We start from the raw sequence: 13,710 nt of genomic DNA, 5'->3' as shown, positions 1-13,710 counted from the left end.
AAAGCAGACTGTGTGTCAGATTCGTACATTTGCACATGCATCCTCCCCCCCGAATCACGTTCTGGAAAGGAGATGAGGCTGCATTGCAAAGGAAGAAATGTCTCCACTGTGTATTTTCATGCAAAGATGAGACAGTCGGTCGGTGCTATCTCTCGCTGTGTCTCGCTTTCAGTGAAGCAATGGCATGTGCTGCTCTGGGGATTCGGGTCCTGAGGTTCCCCTCCTCCCCCCGCGAGCAGCTTCGCAAAGAGCTTTTTATAGCACACAGAGCAGATCCAAGCTTGGGGCTTTCTCACTCTCCTCGTCGACTTCACTTTAGTGGCTGAGTCCGCCTGTCCGTCAGTAAAGGGCAAATTTAGTACGGGTACAATTAACAAGAGATATTAACCCAACCGGTAAAAACCAAGTAAATAAAAAAGCAGCCCCAAATACTGTGACACAGAGCTCGAAGGGCACCGATCTCGGCTTACAGCGGCAGGGGAAGAGGGACGGGTGCCTACGCTTGCACCGCACGCGGTGTTGTGGAGAGGAATGAATGACTGAATGAATGAACGAACGAGTGAATGGGGAGAGCCGGGAAAAGAATGAATGGGGCCCCGCTGCGCAGCCACAAGCCACCCGCTCGCAATGAATGAACCGCTAGCCCGCCGCTGCGCCTCAGCGCCGCACCGGGGCGCTGTTGCCCTGCAGTGGCGGAGGCGGCGGCTGGAATCCCCCGGCCGCGCACGTGTCCGGGGCTGAGGAGGCCGAGCGCCGCCAACGCTAGATGTCACCTGGAGGCAGCAGTGGCGGAGGCTGCTGCTGTGGCTGGTGCGGGAGGGGGCGAGGGGAGGCTATAAAAGTAACTCTCCGCGGCACGTGCACACTTCAGGGAAACTTCGGAGCCCGGCCGTGGCCGTGAAAGGCGCTGGGGAAGCCTGCGCCGCGCCGGGCACCTTCCATCTGAGCCGGGCGGATCCCCGAGGGCTGCAGGCGAGCCCCCTCCTTGTCCCCCCTCCCGCCCCAACGTGGCCCTGGGATGTTGGGATAGTGAGGTTGAGGCGAGGAGGAGCAGCATGAGAGGCAATGGGAGCGGGCTGAACGCCTCCCACCCGCCCGCGGAGCTCAGCCTGGACCGGCCCGCCTGGGTGGCTTCCACTTTGGCCGCCATCCTCATCTTCACCATCGTGGTGGACGTCCTGGGCAACCTGCTGGTCATCCTGTCCGTGTACAGGAATAAGAAACTGCGGAACGCTGGTAAGGGCGGGGTGGAAGTGCACGGGGGAGGGGGCTTGGCTTGGCGGGAGGGCAGAGGAGGGGGCCTTGCCTGCAGCCCTAGCGCCTTCCTTCTGCACCCCAGCCTCCCTGCTTCATTCAGGCGTCGGGCGCTGCTAGCCAACAGCTGTCTCCCGCGCCAACCCGATGGGCACAGAAAGTTGGGACCCCGGGAGGGCTGGTCCTCATTGCCTTGGCGCTGAGGCGTGGGAAGTCTGTAGCAAACGCGATGCCTTAGGACCCGAGCCTCCGGCCAACCCCCTTCTGCAGAGCTATTTTTAACCGGCCACAACTGGAGGTTTTCTAGCTGTTGTATTCTGCTCGTTTGTAGATAAAACTGGGGATCGGGGTTTAAAATTCACTGCCAGACCGCGGATACAGTATGTGACAGATGCCCAAAGCGCCGTGTTTCACGGCAAATCAGCGCTCAAGCTCTCTGATGTGTATTTTTAGCAACTGCAACCAAACCGTGGTGCTATTTAAAGCTTTCGTTCAGTAAAAGTGTGAGCCGGTATAAAAACAAACAAACAAGCTGTGTTTTGCAATGGAATGAAATATGGAGGGAGGGAGGATGCCATAGCATGTAGTAGTATGTGAACCGTCCAGATGTCACGCTGCTGATCTCTAAGTTTAATATTATTTAATACATCTCTCTGCATAAAATAACAGGGTTGTGACATCAGACAAAGTCAAAAGGTTCAGTTATGGCTGATGCATAATTCAGAATAAATGAAGGCACAATGTTGATGAGCATCTCTCTTTGTTCACCAGTTACTTGCTGTTTACTTCTTTTAAAGGCTGAAACCATTTGTCAGAAAACCAGATTTAGGCACGCCTCAGAAAAGTGGATTTTTGACAGGATAGGATCTGTGACGGGCTATTGAGTAAATCCCTCTTAGTTTACTGATTATTGGTCCGACAGACAGGAACTTCTCCTTCAGAGGCGTTCTGCTTTATCACGTCAGACCAGCTGCTGCGCACGTGTACCAAATCTGTGCACTCAAAACCCTTTTGAAACTTTCATTGGAGAGAAAAAAAAAGGGGGGGGGGGAATATATGCAGGGAGCTGCGGTGCTAAACAAAACAGGACTGTGTGTTGCTATTTTTTCCACCCCCTAAACTATTATAAAGGATTGGCTCCTATTATTGATGAATGGCCTGCAGAATTTCAGTGTTAACTCCACAGAAGTCAGCTGAGAGATTATTAGACTGACTTGAGACTTGTGTGAGAGAGGAAGCTTGGTTTTGAATCTTGACAACTGCTATGTAACTGTTCTCTGTTTGCATTATAAATCTAACTGACATGGAATAAAAGGTTTCATGGTCACTTTCTAAGTAAGGTAATTAAAATGGTTTATAGTTTTAATTTCAGGGAATGTCCATAAGCATGATTAAAATGAAGGCAAACTGGTTTTCTTACGTAGTTATCACTGACCTAAAATGTAGATACTGGAGCTTTCTGTCACTTGCCTTGATGTAAATAAAGAGTACTTCCATCAAAACCAAAAGTGGTGTGAGATCAGCATCAGAGTCTAGAATTCCAAGTCAAGCTGAACTTTGTCTTGCCATTTTTTTTCTCATGTAGACCTTTCTTTTTATCCTAGGGATTTTTGTTGTTGAAGTAGGTGTATATTTGTAATGGGTCTATGGGTGAGAGTTAATGGATTTAGATAAACCCCAATGTTAATTCACATGCCTCAGTTCTTCTCTTGGGAATCTGAAGTCTAGAGATCCATAGTAACAGAACCACACAAAATATAGTGATGTGTACCCAAGAGTAGAATTGAATCCTTAGACGCTTATATCTATATTTGTTCTGCTTTAGCTCTCAGCACATCCCACTCACATTCTCACAAGTGCTCACTTGTCACATTTCTCACTCTCTGCCTTTTTCCTTCTCAGTGGCTATTGAGAACTGCAGCAAATTATAACATAGAGCCAAGGCCAGAGAACGTTCTTGGGATATTGAATTGTATTAGGCTAGGTTGTGGGACAGATACTGCTGTAATTTAACTAAGAAACCGGTTTCATAGCAGGAAATAATTCATATTATGTTTTAGGATAGAATTTAATAGTAAAACAAAGTAGTTTCCTAGGAGATAGATTAAAACTTCTGTCCTGTAAGAAAAACTTTGAATACTTTGATGAAAGAAAATGTTTGGACTTCAGGATCTTGGGAAACATAGAAAATGGTTAAACAAACAAATCTTATAATCCTCATACAACTAATTTGTAACATTTTAGGCCCCACCCAGCAAAAATGTAAGCAGGTGCATAACTTCAAAGATGTGTGTAGCCCCATTGAACATTACATTGAGTTCAGTGGGACCACTCATGAGTAAAGTTATGAATGTGTGTAGGTATTTCCAGGATCCAGGACTTATATTATTTTGAGCGGGGGAAGGAGGATTTTCTTTAATTTTTTGCTGTTAAATCAGGATATTTAGGAACAGGCTAAATTTTAAATGTCATACATCTTATTTGTAATTTATTAATTATAAGGAAAGTTGCAACTATTTGCAGAGCCATAATGAGAAAGAAACTTCTGATTTTGCAGCATCACATATTAATAAGTCATTTGCTGACACATTCATTGAGGAAAAAAGGATACAGGCTGAAAATTCCACCTGAAACAGGTCAGGGAGGAACAGAAGACGCCTCCTGAAGAATATGTATTTCAATGAAGATTTCTCTTCCTTCTCTGAAAAAGAGGACAAACTGAACTATGGAATATTTAACATTGTACCAAAACAGGTGGGTGTGGTAGGGGAAAATATCTTGCGTCTCCATCTCTCTATTTTATATATATATACATATATACACACACATTTTTTTGGGAGGATAACTACAAAGTCGATCCGGGGACTTCTTTTATTGCTAAAATATGCCCTGGGGAATAGTAGAAAACCTAGAAAAACCTTTACAAGAAGTGGTATCACCTGCCTGCCAGTCAGAAGGTTAGTAAGGTACTGTGATCAAAGCAAAGGAGTCAGTATCTCAAAGAAGCTTTGTCTCAGCAAGCGAGGAGTGTCTGATACACCAGACTCCTTCATAGTCACAGACGTGGCTTCAGTAGATGCTCTTCTAGACACAGAAGCCGATGATGCAACTGGTAGGAGCCTCTTTTATTTAATGTACTTGACTGTAATGAGTTTCATAGTTCTGACTTATTGTTATGGTGATTTTTATGATCCAACATACTACTAGGCCGAGTTCAGTCATGGTGCAAGCAGCTGTGACCCGGGTCGCATTGGCTTACATCAGGGCTGAATTTGACTCCTGATGTCTTTTAACTTTGACACACATTTAATGGGAAACATTCAAGGCATAAGGATTTTGATGTTTTAAGTCTTGACCTGATGTCCAGATAGGTGAAACTTTAGTAAACCATTCATGTGCTTGCTTCTCATTTTTTTTATAAATAGGTTCAGTATAAATCATGGAATGTGTTTCATGATTCTTTGTTAATGCTTATAAATTCTTATAATTCTTATCAGCTTATGCTGATAAATTTTTAATAAAAGTCCTGAATTGAAAAATTAAAGACACAGATTTTTGCTCTGTTGCTCTGCTCAATGTTGCAAAGTCTAAAGTGACTTAGGCTCTTAAGTGCCTAAGGCCCAGATTCTCAAAGGTATTTAAATTCTGAAATCAGGGGGAGTTAGGTGCCTAAATAGCTTTTGAGGCTCTGGGCCTAAATCACTTGTGAATATGAGACTTTGACTCCTGAGTCACTTAGGCCGTTCAGCGCTTAAATAGTTTAAAAATCTGGGCCAAAGTGACTAGCCTCAGGGAAGGTAAGTGGGGAAAAACAGATAGTTTTCACAACATCGCATAACGTTATTACTAAAAAAGCAAAATATTCGAGCACCTCAGTGAATTTAGAAAGCAGGTAACTTAAAGAAGTTTATAAAATGTTATAAGTAAGGATTCATACGATTGACTGTCCTTATGCCTTCCTTGTTCTCCTTGTCAAGAAAACAATGCATCAAGAACAAGGCGATGAAGCAGTTGTAAAAATTAGCTTATCACGTGGTAAGTTAAAAATGATTTCTTCCCTATTAGGACCTCATTCTGCACTCTTTGCATACACACAAAACAACCATTGTAATCACTGGGAGCTTTGCATACACAAGGACGAGGTTTGGGACCTTATTAGTTAATAAAGGGAGCTGCTTTCAGTCGTCTTATCCCTCTTGAGCTTCTTCCTCTTCCCCTTCTAAACTGTATTATTTGGGCCAAGTTCATTGGTTTTAGCATGGCTACTTGGCAGAGCCAGCATAAAGGAGTCATAAAGTGGTCTTAAGAGCCACCCACTGAATTCCTGGCGAGCCTCCGCTCCTCACCCTCTTCCACAAGCCAGAAGTGTGACCAGGCCTTTCCTACCCCTGGCCTATTTCTGGCGGTTGGAATGACTCATCCTGGCCATTGATGGCTGTGCACTCAGCTTCTGCTCAGGGATGAATTTGGTCTTTTATACACGTTAGATTCAGCCACTGATTTGGGAAACTGAACAATTACCAGCATGTCTATTACCAACAAACACTATTGTCACTAGCTAAGAGTGCAGAAAAGAGGTTCTGATATTGATACAGCTCCAAAGCCCTGAGACAGCAAGGTTACAGGCTTAGTCACATGCTTAAACTTCAGCATGTGCATAGAACCTTCCTGAATCAAGACTCAAGACAGCAGCAAAGAAGGGAGAAGGCAATTTTTGTATTCTAAATTCATTTCTTCACTAAATTGGGTTCAGGGAGCATAGTTTGTAAAGACAGGACCAAGAATGTCAGGAGAGCAGTGCATAAGGTTGAGAGCAGCCCCAAATTAAATTTGTATGTTCATTGGGGACATCTAGGAAAAAAATGAAGGAAGATAGCTACTTATGTGAAATGTCTTTTTAAAAAGTCCCTTTAAATAAAAAATAACCTGAAGTATTTTTATTAATATTGTTGTATTTTTAGAATCAGGAGCAGTCAGTAGGAATCCTGCATGTGGAGGGCTTACAGAATTGGGCCCTTTTTAAAAATTAAGTATGTTGCATAGCAGCATATTAATCTGGTTGGTGAAGAGACTTCTTAGTTTCAATATTTATATTTATTGGAAATATTATACATGGGGGTTTTCAGATGATCAGATTGCAGCTTTCATTCAACCTTTTCATTATGGTAATTGTTCTTGATGATCTGTTTTTTAATGTCAAGACGTTCTTCAACAAAATATTTGTCATTATCTGCTTACAAAAAGAAACCAAACTTCTTCTGTTGTGAAACATAAAGGAATTATTGTCTTTATTACAGATTTCCCTGGATGACTTTTGCATACCCAGGGAGAAAATGGGTAGCCAAAGAAATGTTTGGATCATCGGAGAGAGAGAACAGCTGTAGAAGACCAAATAATAACACGCGAAATAAGGGTCTGAAGAAAATTGACTGACATATTGATGGCAATGAACATTGGTATTTCAGACTTGAGTTACTTCAGGTAGCAAAAATGGTAAGCCAATTGGGGGTGGAGGGGGAAATGTCTAGCTGAGTTGTTGAACTTGTCCACCTGATGGACAAAATTACAAAGCAAGATGTACAGTTTTGAACAAAACAATTCCTTTAGAGTAGTAAATGGTGATTTTGGTTAATAATTCATTCAAGCTTAGGGTTCACTTCAGAAACTTGTTGAAGTGGACCTTGTCTTTTCAGTAACCAAAAATTAGGGGTAAGCATTTAAAAAAAAAAAAAATTTTTTTTTGTTTCTGTCAAATTATAGTCTTTCCTTACTCTTCCTGCCAGTTTTTAATTTTCTGAACTTGCTTACCTTTTTGGCGGCAATGCTTCTTGTCTCTTGCTGTCATGAAACACTGTTTCTGGTTGGAAACACTTTTCTTTGTCTCTTCTAGATTTTGGTTCACCCCTTTTCTGTTTTCTCTTCAGTTTTTTTTTCTCTTCTTAGCCTGTTGTCTCTAGTCTCTTTTCACTTCCTCTCTTCCTCCCCTGTCGCCCAGTACTCTGCTACTGTTTCTTTTACTCTTATCTCTTTGCTGTTTTTTCTTCTCCACCACCACTATATATGTTTCTAGATACTAACAACAATTCTAGTTTCTAATGATAGAGATGCTACCAGCAATAGATACCTGATACCAGTAGCACTACTAACAAACCCCTCTTAGACATTGTGGCTTGCTTTCATAGGGGAATAAAAATTCTGCAATGTCAGACCAGGTTTGCGCATCCAGAGTGCAATTTTGCAGTCTGAAAAAACACCTTGCACCCTTTCTGTTGGCAATCTTTTTTTCTTATGCACTTGCTTCAAAACTGCCTGAAATATCACATTAACGTTCCACTTTTGAGTAATGTATGCCAACATTTCCTCCAGGAGGACGTGATTAGTAAAGGAGTTTTTTTGGAATGAGACAAAAATATGTGCTGTTAATAGGGTTTTTTTTTTTATTATTATTTTATGGGTCTTTTGTAAACAAATAAACATGTATTTTAATATGTATGTAAATAATGCTTGAGCCTTTATTATATAAATACTACCAAGAGAGAAATACCCTTCCAGCAGGGTAGCCCTTCCAAAATCCACCAGCATTGGGGGCAATGATTGAGCTGAATAGGGTTGTAAAGGTGTATCTTTCATGCTGAAATGAGTCTCACCATTCTTTCGACCCATGTCATTTTAAGGATGGAAAATACAATGAAACAAGAATCCTATGGTATGCCAGAGAACAGATTTGTCAACCCTGTGGGTATGCTGCAAACCCCATCTTCCTCTCCTATGTTAGGCTTTTGAGGAGGGTGTGGGTTGGAAAAAAATATATTTGGAGCAATCTTTGGTTTATGTTGTGATTTGTAACTTATGGGATGGGTTACTTAGAGCACTGGATGGACACCTTTCGTTGTTCAGTAATATGTTCAGTAATAAATAATACAAAAGGTCCAAGTTCAGTATTTTTTAAAAAGTGCAAAGCCATGTCAATTTTCATTTAAAGGCAGTTTTGCACCAGAAATGTCTTCAACCAACTCACCTCAATAGCTAGAGGACCGAAACAACAACAAAAAAATCATACCTGAATATCACTGCTTCTGGTTCCACACTCTTTCAGGCAGGGTTAGCACCTGCTCAGGAACTCTGTTCTTGATTCTTCTGTGCCTAGTGCCTTGTCTGGCATACCTTGTAAAGCCACAGTTACAGAAATATGGAGATATGCATTACTTTGTTTGCATACTGCTAACTTCTTTTCCCTCCAGCCCCAAAGATTTCCCATCATCCTCCCTTTCTCGGTCTCCCTCCGCTTCCCCTCCTCAAGTTTCTTCTTCCCCAACACCCATGGCTTGTTTTTCCCCATTGAGACTCTCCTGTTTCCCTCCATAACATACTGAATATATAGACTCTTTCTAAGGCATGGTCCCTAACCTACACAGGATTACAGAGATGTGGTGTTAGTAATTACTTCACGCTATGCAGTGCTACAGCTATGTGATTAGATTAGGGACCATTCTCCAGACTTCTGGAGGACTCCTAGCAGTCTTTATAGCTTAGAGTCCTAGGATAGACCTAAAGGACTCAAACTATAGAGATTACAGTTTAGAACACCTCTCACTCATACCCCTGCTCTTCCAGCGAAAACAGGAGATAGAAGCATATGCTCACGATTCCAGTAGGGAGTGTCCTAACAAGGTCAGGAAATTGACCTCTGGTTTGGTAGTTTTCACCAATATAAATAAAGTGAGATATTAAAATGCTATCACTTTAGAATAGGGGTGTTTCCCCACACTTTGCATGTGTGTAATTAAGTGATTGTACATGTTACATGACAGTGGAGAAATAGATCTTCCTCCTGTTTGTTTAGAAGTTGAAGTCCGGGTACTGGGATTCCATCTGTTTATAATACTTCAGGTTCATATGATTATGATTTATTAACAATCTGTGTTGATGTTTTAGTAATGCAGTGGTTAATAATAGGGCATTTAGATAATTACAGTTTTTAATATGATTCAGTTTGCAAATTGTTTTTATTTACTGATACATTTATAGGCTGGAAGTGTAATATTTTTGTAACTGGGGGATTCCAGGATGGCTTTTTCTACAGTCAAAACATACCAACCCTTTTGTTGTTACCATGTGAATGGTTTTAAAGAAACAAAATAAATGTTTTCCATATTCCAGTTGAGCATGGGATGATCATTAATCTGTTTCTTTAAATGCAAATGATTTTTTTAAGATCATGAAATTTGAATATTTTTGGCTCTGAGCTAAGTGAAACTAAAACTGCATGGCAAGTAGCAGAGTAAACCTCATCTAATCACGAAAATTATGCCGCAAAGCAGGGGAGTGGAGTCTTGTAGTGTGCTTTCCCTGGCACCTGAGCTGTGAAGCCCTCCACATGAAGAAAACATGTTTGGGGCTCTACCGCTATTGGGAGGTAGTGTGACTGGCGGAAATATCATGGGGCTGAGGAACAGTTTCTCGACACAGCATGCTCCCCTTCAGAACCTGTAGATTTTCCCACAGAAAGCTCAGAAGAAGCTAGTGTTGTTCATTGTAGCATTGAATTCCATTGTTTCTACCTTAAATAGAGGGACCAAAGCAACATGGCTGCTCAGAGATGCCAGCATGTCAAAAAATTATCCTGACAACAAACTGGGGTAATCTGGAGTCTGCTCAGGGGGAGTTGGGAGGGAAAGGGTATGTGCATGATTTCTGAAGAGATTTTGAAGTGATTTGTAACATGAATATTTTAGTTCTCAAGGCCTCAACTGGCTTTGAGTTCAGCTAAGCAGCCAGAACCCACGGAGATCCCATTTCTCCCTAAAAAAAATTCTGACCCATAACTGGTGCCCCTCCATCTACAGTGATGATCTTCTTATGGGGAGGCCCAGTGACCTTCAATTCCCTCCTCACCTGGCATCAGCAACAAAGTTTCTCACTTTGATATTTAATTAATCTATCTTCTGCATTATTTTTCTCCAGTAGAGGGCTGTGTGCGTGATGTCTCTGATACTCTGGTCGTCTTTTTCTAGGGATTGGAAAGGTTTGGGGTTCCCCTAGTCTTGTTTTATTCTGTCTTCTCCCCCTCCCCCCAGTATGTGCCCATCTGCCCAGCTCTGTGTCCCATGAGTATTCTGGGAAATAAGTACTCCCTGGGAAATACTTTCTTTACAAATTCTCCCATCCATCCTCACCAATCCCAGCAAACTCAGGGTGAAATCCTGGCTACAGTGAAGTCAATGGGAAAACTCTGAGCTCAAGATTTCCCACTCAACATTTATATGGGGCAATAATTGGCCTATGAAAGGCAGGAATCCTGATCTGCCATAGTCAGGATCCAAATACTTACCAGGCACTGGGGACCCTGCCATAGCTGCCCTTTTTATGCATGAATAGTAACTGCAGTAAGGGACCAAGACATAACATCTTTCTCCCCATCCTGTGTGTGCCCTGGGACCATCTTTAAAAACCTAGAACTGTCTTGGCTAGACTATGACCACCAAGCCAGCTGTGCTCTCTGGTCCCCCTCTTCTCCTTATACAGCTCACAGTGGGGCTCAGGTTCAGTGCAGATGCCCAGAGAGCTATATAGTTGGGACCAGTACACTTAGTGGAAGTACGTGGCTACATAAGTAGCCATATGTACTGAATCTGTCTACTAACCCTTCTCCAATCCCTGTATCCTTTGGGGAGTATGTACTGGAAAGTCAGTTGAAATTTCATAGATGTTAGACGAACAAATTATGACTCGGATGTTGATGATTCAGGATTCTCTGTGGGGAGGGGAAAGGTGGCGGGCGGGGAGAAGACCACAGACTATTGCAATACCTCTCTTGTCTAAACATTTCAATAAATGGATTTTGTGTTCCGTGGATCAAGGACAGTTTGCCTGGATCCACGTTGTCTGGATGGATAACATCAATCTGTTCTTGATGTTCTTTGCCCCCCTCTGCCTTCTAGTTAAAAGCAAATGCTCCAGATTATCAAATTTTGCAAATTTATGAGCTGTTTGCATAAAATTGCTGGTCTGAGTGTTTATGTACATGATATGCATATATGTATTTGTGTCTGCATGTATGTGTGCACACAGAGTATATCAGGGATGGGCTCAAGAATGGGTGCTGTAGAGCCAACAAGGATAATCTCCAGCTGGCTGGTTAAGCCATTTTTCCATCCTCTATGCACAGCTTGGATAGGAACAATGGGAGTGGAGCAGGGCTGAGGATGTGTCCCAGTATGTAGTGGTAACTAATGTAAAGCTCATAAGATTCTCGCACTTGCTGTTTCCTACAAAAAAATGAAATATTTTAAACATTATTTTTAGCAAATGTGTTAGCATTTCTTTGGTTACTTCCATTATAAGTCTGCCTACCCTTTCAGCTCACTTCTTGATTGCCTTGTCTCTTCCACAGTCAGTGAATCCTACTACTGGGAATCTCTGCAGTGTCTGAAAATAATGTTGACTATAGGTGCTTTGATGGCTGCTGGAACACTTACATTGACTTTCATTGCTTTCTTTGCACAGAACTTGCATTATTTAAAGATTACCTTTTCTCAGTCCATACAGCATTATATGTGTCTCATATATCCAGTTTTTCTCAGTAGTTTCTGGAAGCTCCTAGGAATTTCTCTTGGTTCTATCTGTTGTACATTTGAAGGCTTTCAATGGATACTTCATAGGTTTAATATGCAAGTATGAAGACGGCTCCCTGATATATCTGTGGATTCCTGTAGCTTCTTTGACCACTCTCATATTACAGGATTACTCTACTGATAGTGCAAATTTAAACCTTTCTATCTTTCTTAAGTTGCCTTCTGTGTTTAATTGAATAATACTTTTCTCTCTTGTTTTTTTGATGATAGATATTTCAGTTTTCCTCTGAAATCTTGTGGAATTACAAGCTGGTTTTGACAGTGGGCTTTCCTTTAAGGCTCATGTTAAACATTTTCTGAAATTGTTTCATTAGTCTCTGGAATGTTAGGATATTGAAATGTTATCAGGGTATAGCACACTGCCATTTTAAAAGGGACCGCTATTCTTCCCCAGTAATTTTTCCTTGTAAGACTCGCTGTAACATAATAAAGACAATCTAGAGATGATTGTCAAATTGAACAGAGCTCTTTGTGTGCTTTTCCGATATAAAGCCTGAAACCTTGAATAATTTTAGTCTCAACAAGTAATGTGAGGCCCTAAAAAAAGATGTTGGACCTGATTAATGTAGGCACATTGGTTGAAGTTAAGGTAATGGTAAGTAAGCTGTGATCAGGGATCTCAGGAAAGGGTGAATTGGCAATCCAATTGCCTATATGCATTTGCCTTCTATTTGGGATATCACCCATTTGTCACAACCCTTTTATATGACTTAATTGTAAGTTTTTGTTTGTGGGTCTCTCTCTTACTTCCTTCAAGCAGTAGTAGCTACAGAACTTGGCTGACAGCATGCTGACTGGAATCAGTGTCTCTGAGCATGTTATTCTTGTGTTGAGAGGATGTCATAAATTACCAGAAGAGCTTATAGTAGATTTGCTTAAATTCAGAACTCTAAATGATCTCTTCCTACCATATTTCCTCATAAAAACGTATTAATCATCATTCCATCTGTCTGTGTATTGAATTGCTGACAATTCCTTGTGATAGAACAATATTTGTGTCTACGTCTTTTGCTTACCTTATTTAAATACATCAATCTTGCTTCCTTTGCAAATTGATCTTCAAATCATTAACTCCTTCATAGCTGTTCTTTCCTGCTATATTCTTAATGGAAATTCAGGAGCTACTACAAGAGTAACATATGGCAGCAGTTACATCATGAGGTTAAGTTTAAACATGGCTTTTAAATTTTTTGTGTGTGTGTGTTAGTGCCTGTATGAAAGGTGCTTTTGAAGTATGTGACTGATCATTTCTTCTATAAACTCTCAGAAATATGTATGCTTTAGCACAGTGGGCTGTTACTAAAAATAAAGGACTCTCAAACACAAATATCTTAAATATATAAGCACTGCAGGCATTTCATACTTGTTACATAGCAAAAAATCTGAATTTACAGAGAACATTTCATGATTGACATTATACTCCCAATTTAGTTGATTAGTAAGGGCTAAATTGTGGTTTAGATTATATGGCCACATAAAGGACTAAGGCCTAGATCCTCAAAGATCCAGATCCATTGACTTCAATGGGAGCTAGGTGCCTAAATTCCTTGGAGGGTCTGGGCCTAAGTGAACTAGGAATTCTGTTTACATCATTTTGTGATTACCTGGACCTTGGGACTTGATGCCTATATGTAAGTGCACGCCTGCATGCTCTCTTCCTGGAACAGGTGGTCAGGGAATGGGTAAGCGTTGGTTCCACCTCAACCCTCACTAGGGTAGAGAAGTTGACCTAGCACGAGTAGAGGTGTGGGAGGGGGTAATCATTTAGTGCTGGGGTAGGCCAATAGTAAGTTACTACTCCCATGGAACAAGGAGGAAACCG

General features: G+C 41.5%; 1 protein-coding gene across 1 annotated transcript in view; it reads left to right on the top strand.

Annotated features, from left to right (window-relative positions):
• Positions 1 to 1,055: 1,055 nt before the first annotated feature.
• Positions 1,056 to 13,710, top strand: part of MTNR1A (melatonin receptor 1A) — an 88,488-nt gene continuing 75,833 nt past the window's right edge. The window contains exon 1 of the mRNA XM_065405174.1: positions 1,056 to 1,236. Coding sequence (XP_065261246.1) covers positions 1,056 to 1,236 — 181 coding nt within the window. The remainder of the gene's footprint in view (positions 1,237 to 13,710) is intronic.

The sequence above is a fragment of the Emys orbicularis genome, chromosome 5 (genome assembly GCF_028017835.1).
Source record: "Emys orbicularis isolate rEmyOrb1 chromosome 5, rEmyOrb1.hap1, whole genome shotgun sequence".
NCBI lineage: Eukaryota > Metazoa > Chordata > Testudines > Emydidae > Emys > Emys orbicularis.
Note: the sequence above shows the minus strand (reverse complement) of the source record. Positions and strands in the feature narration are given on the sequence as shown.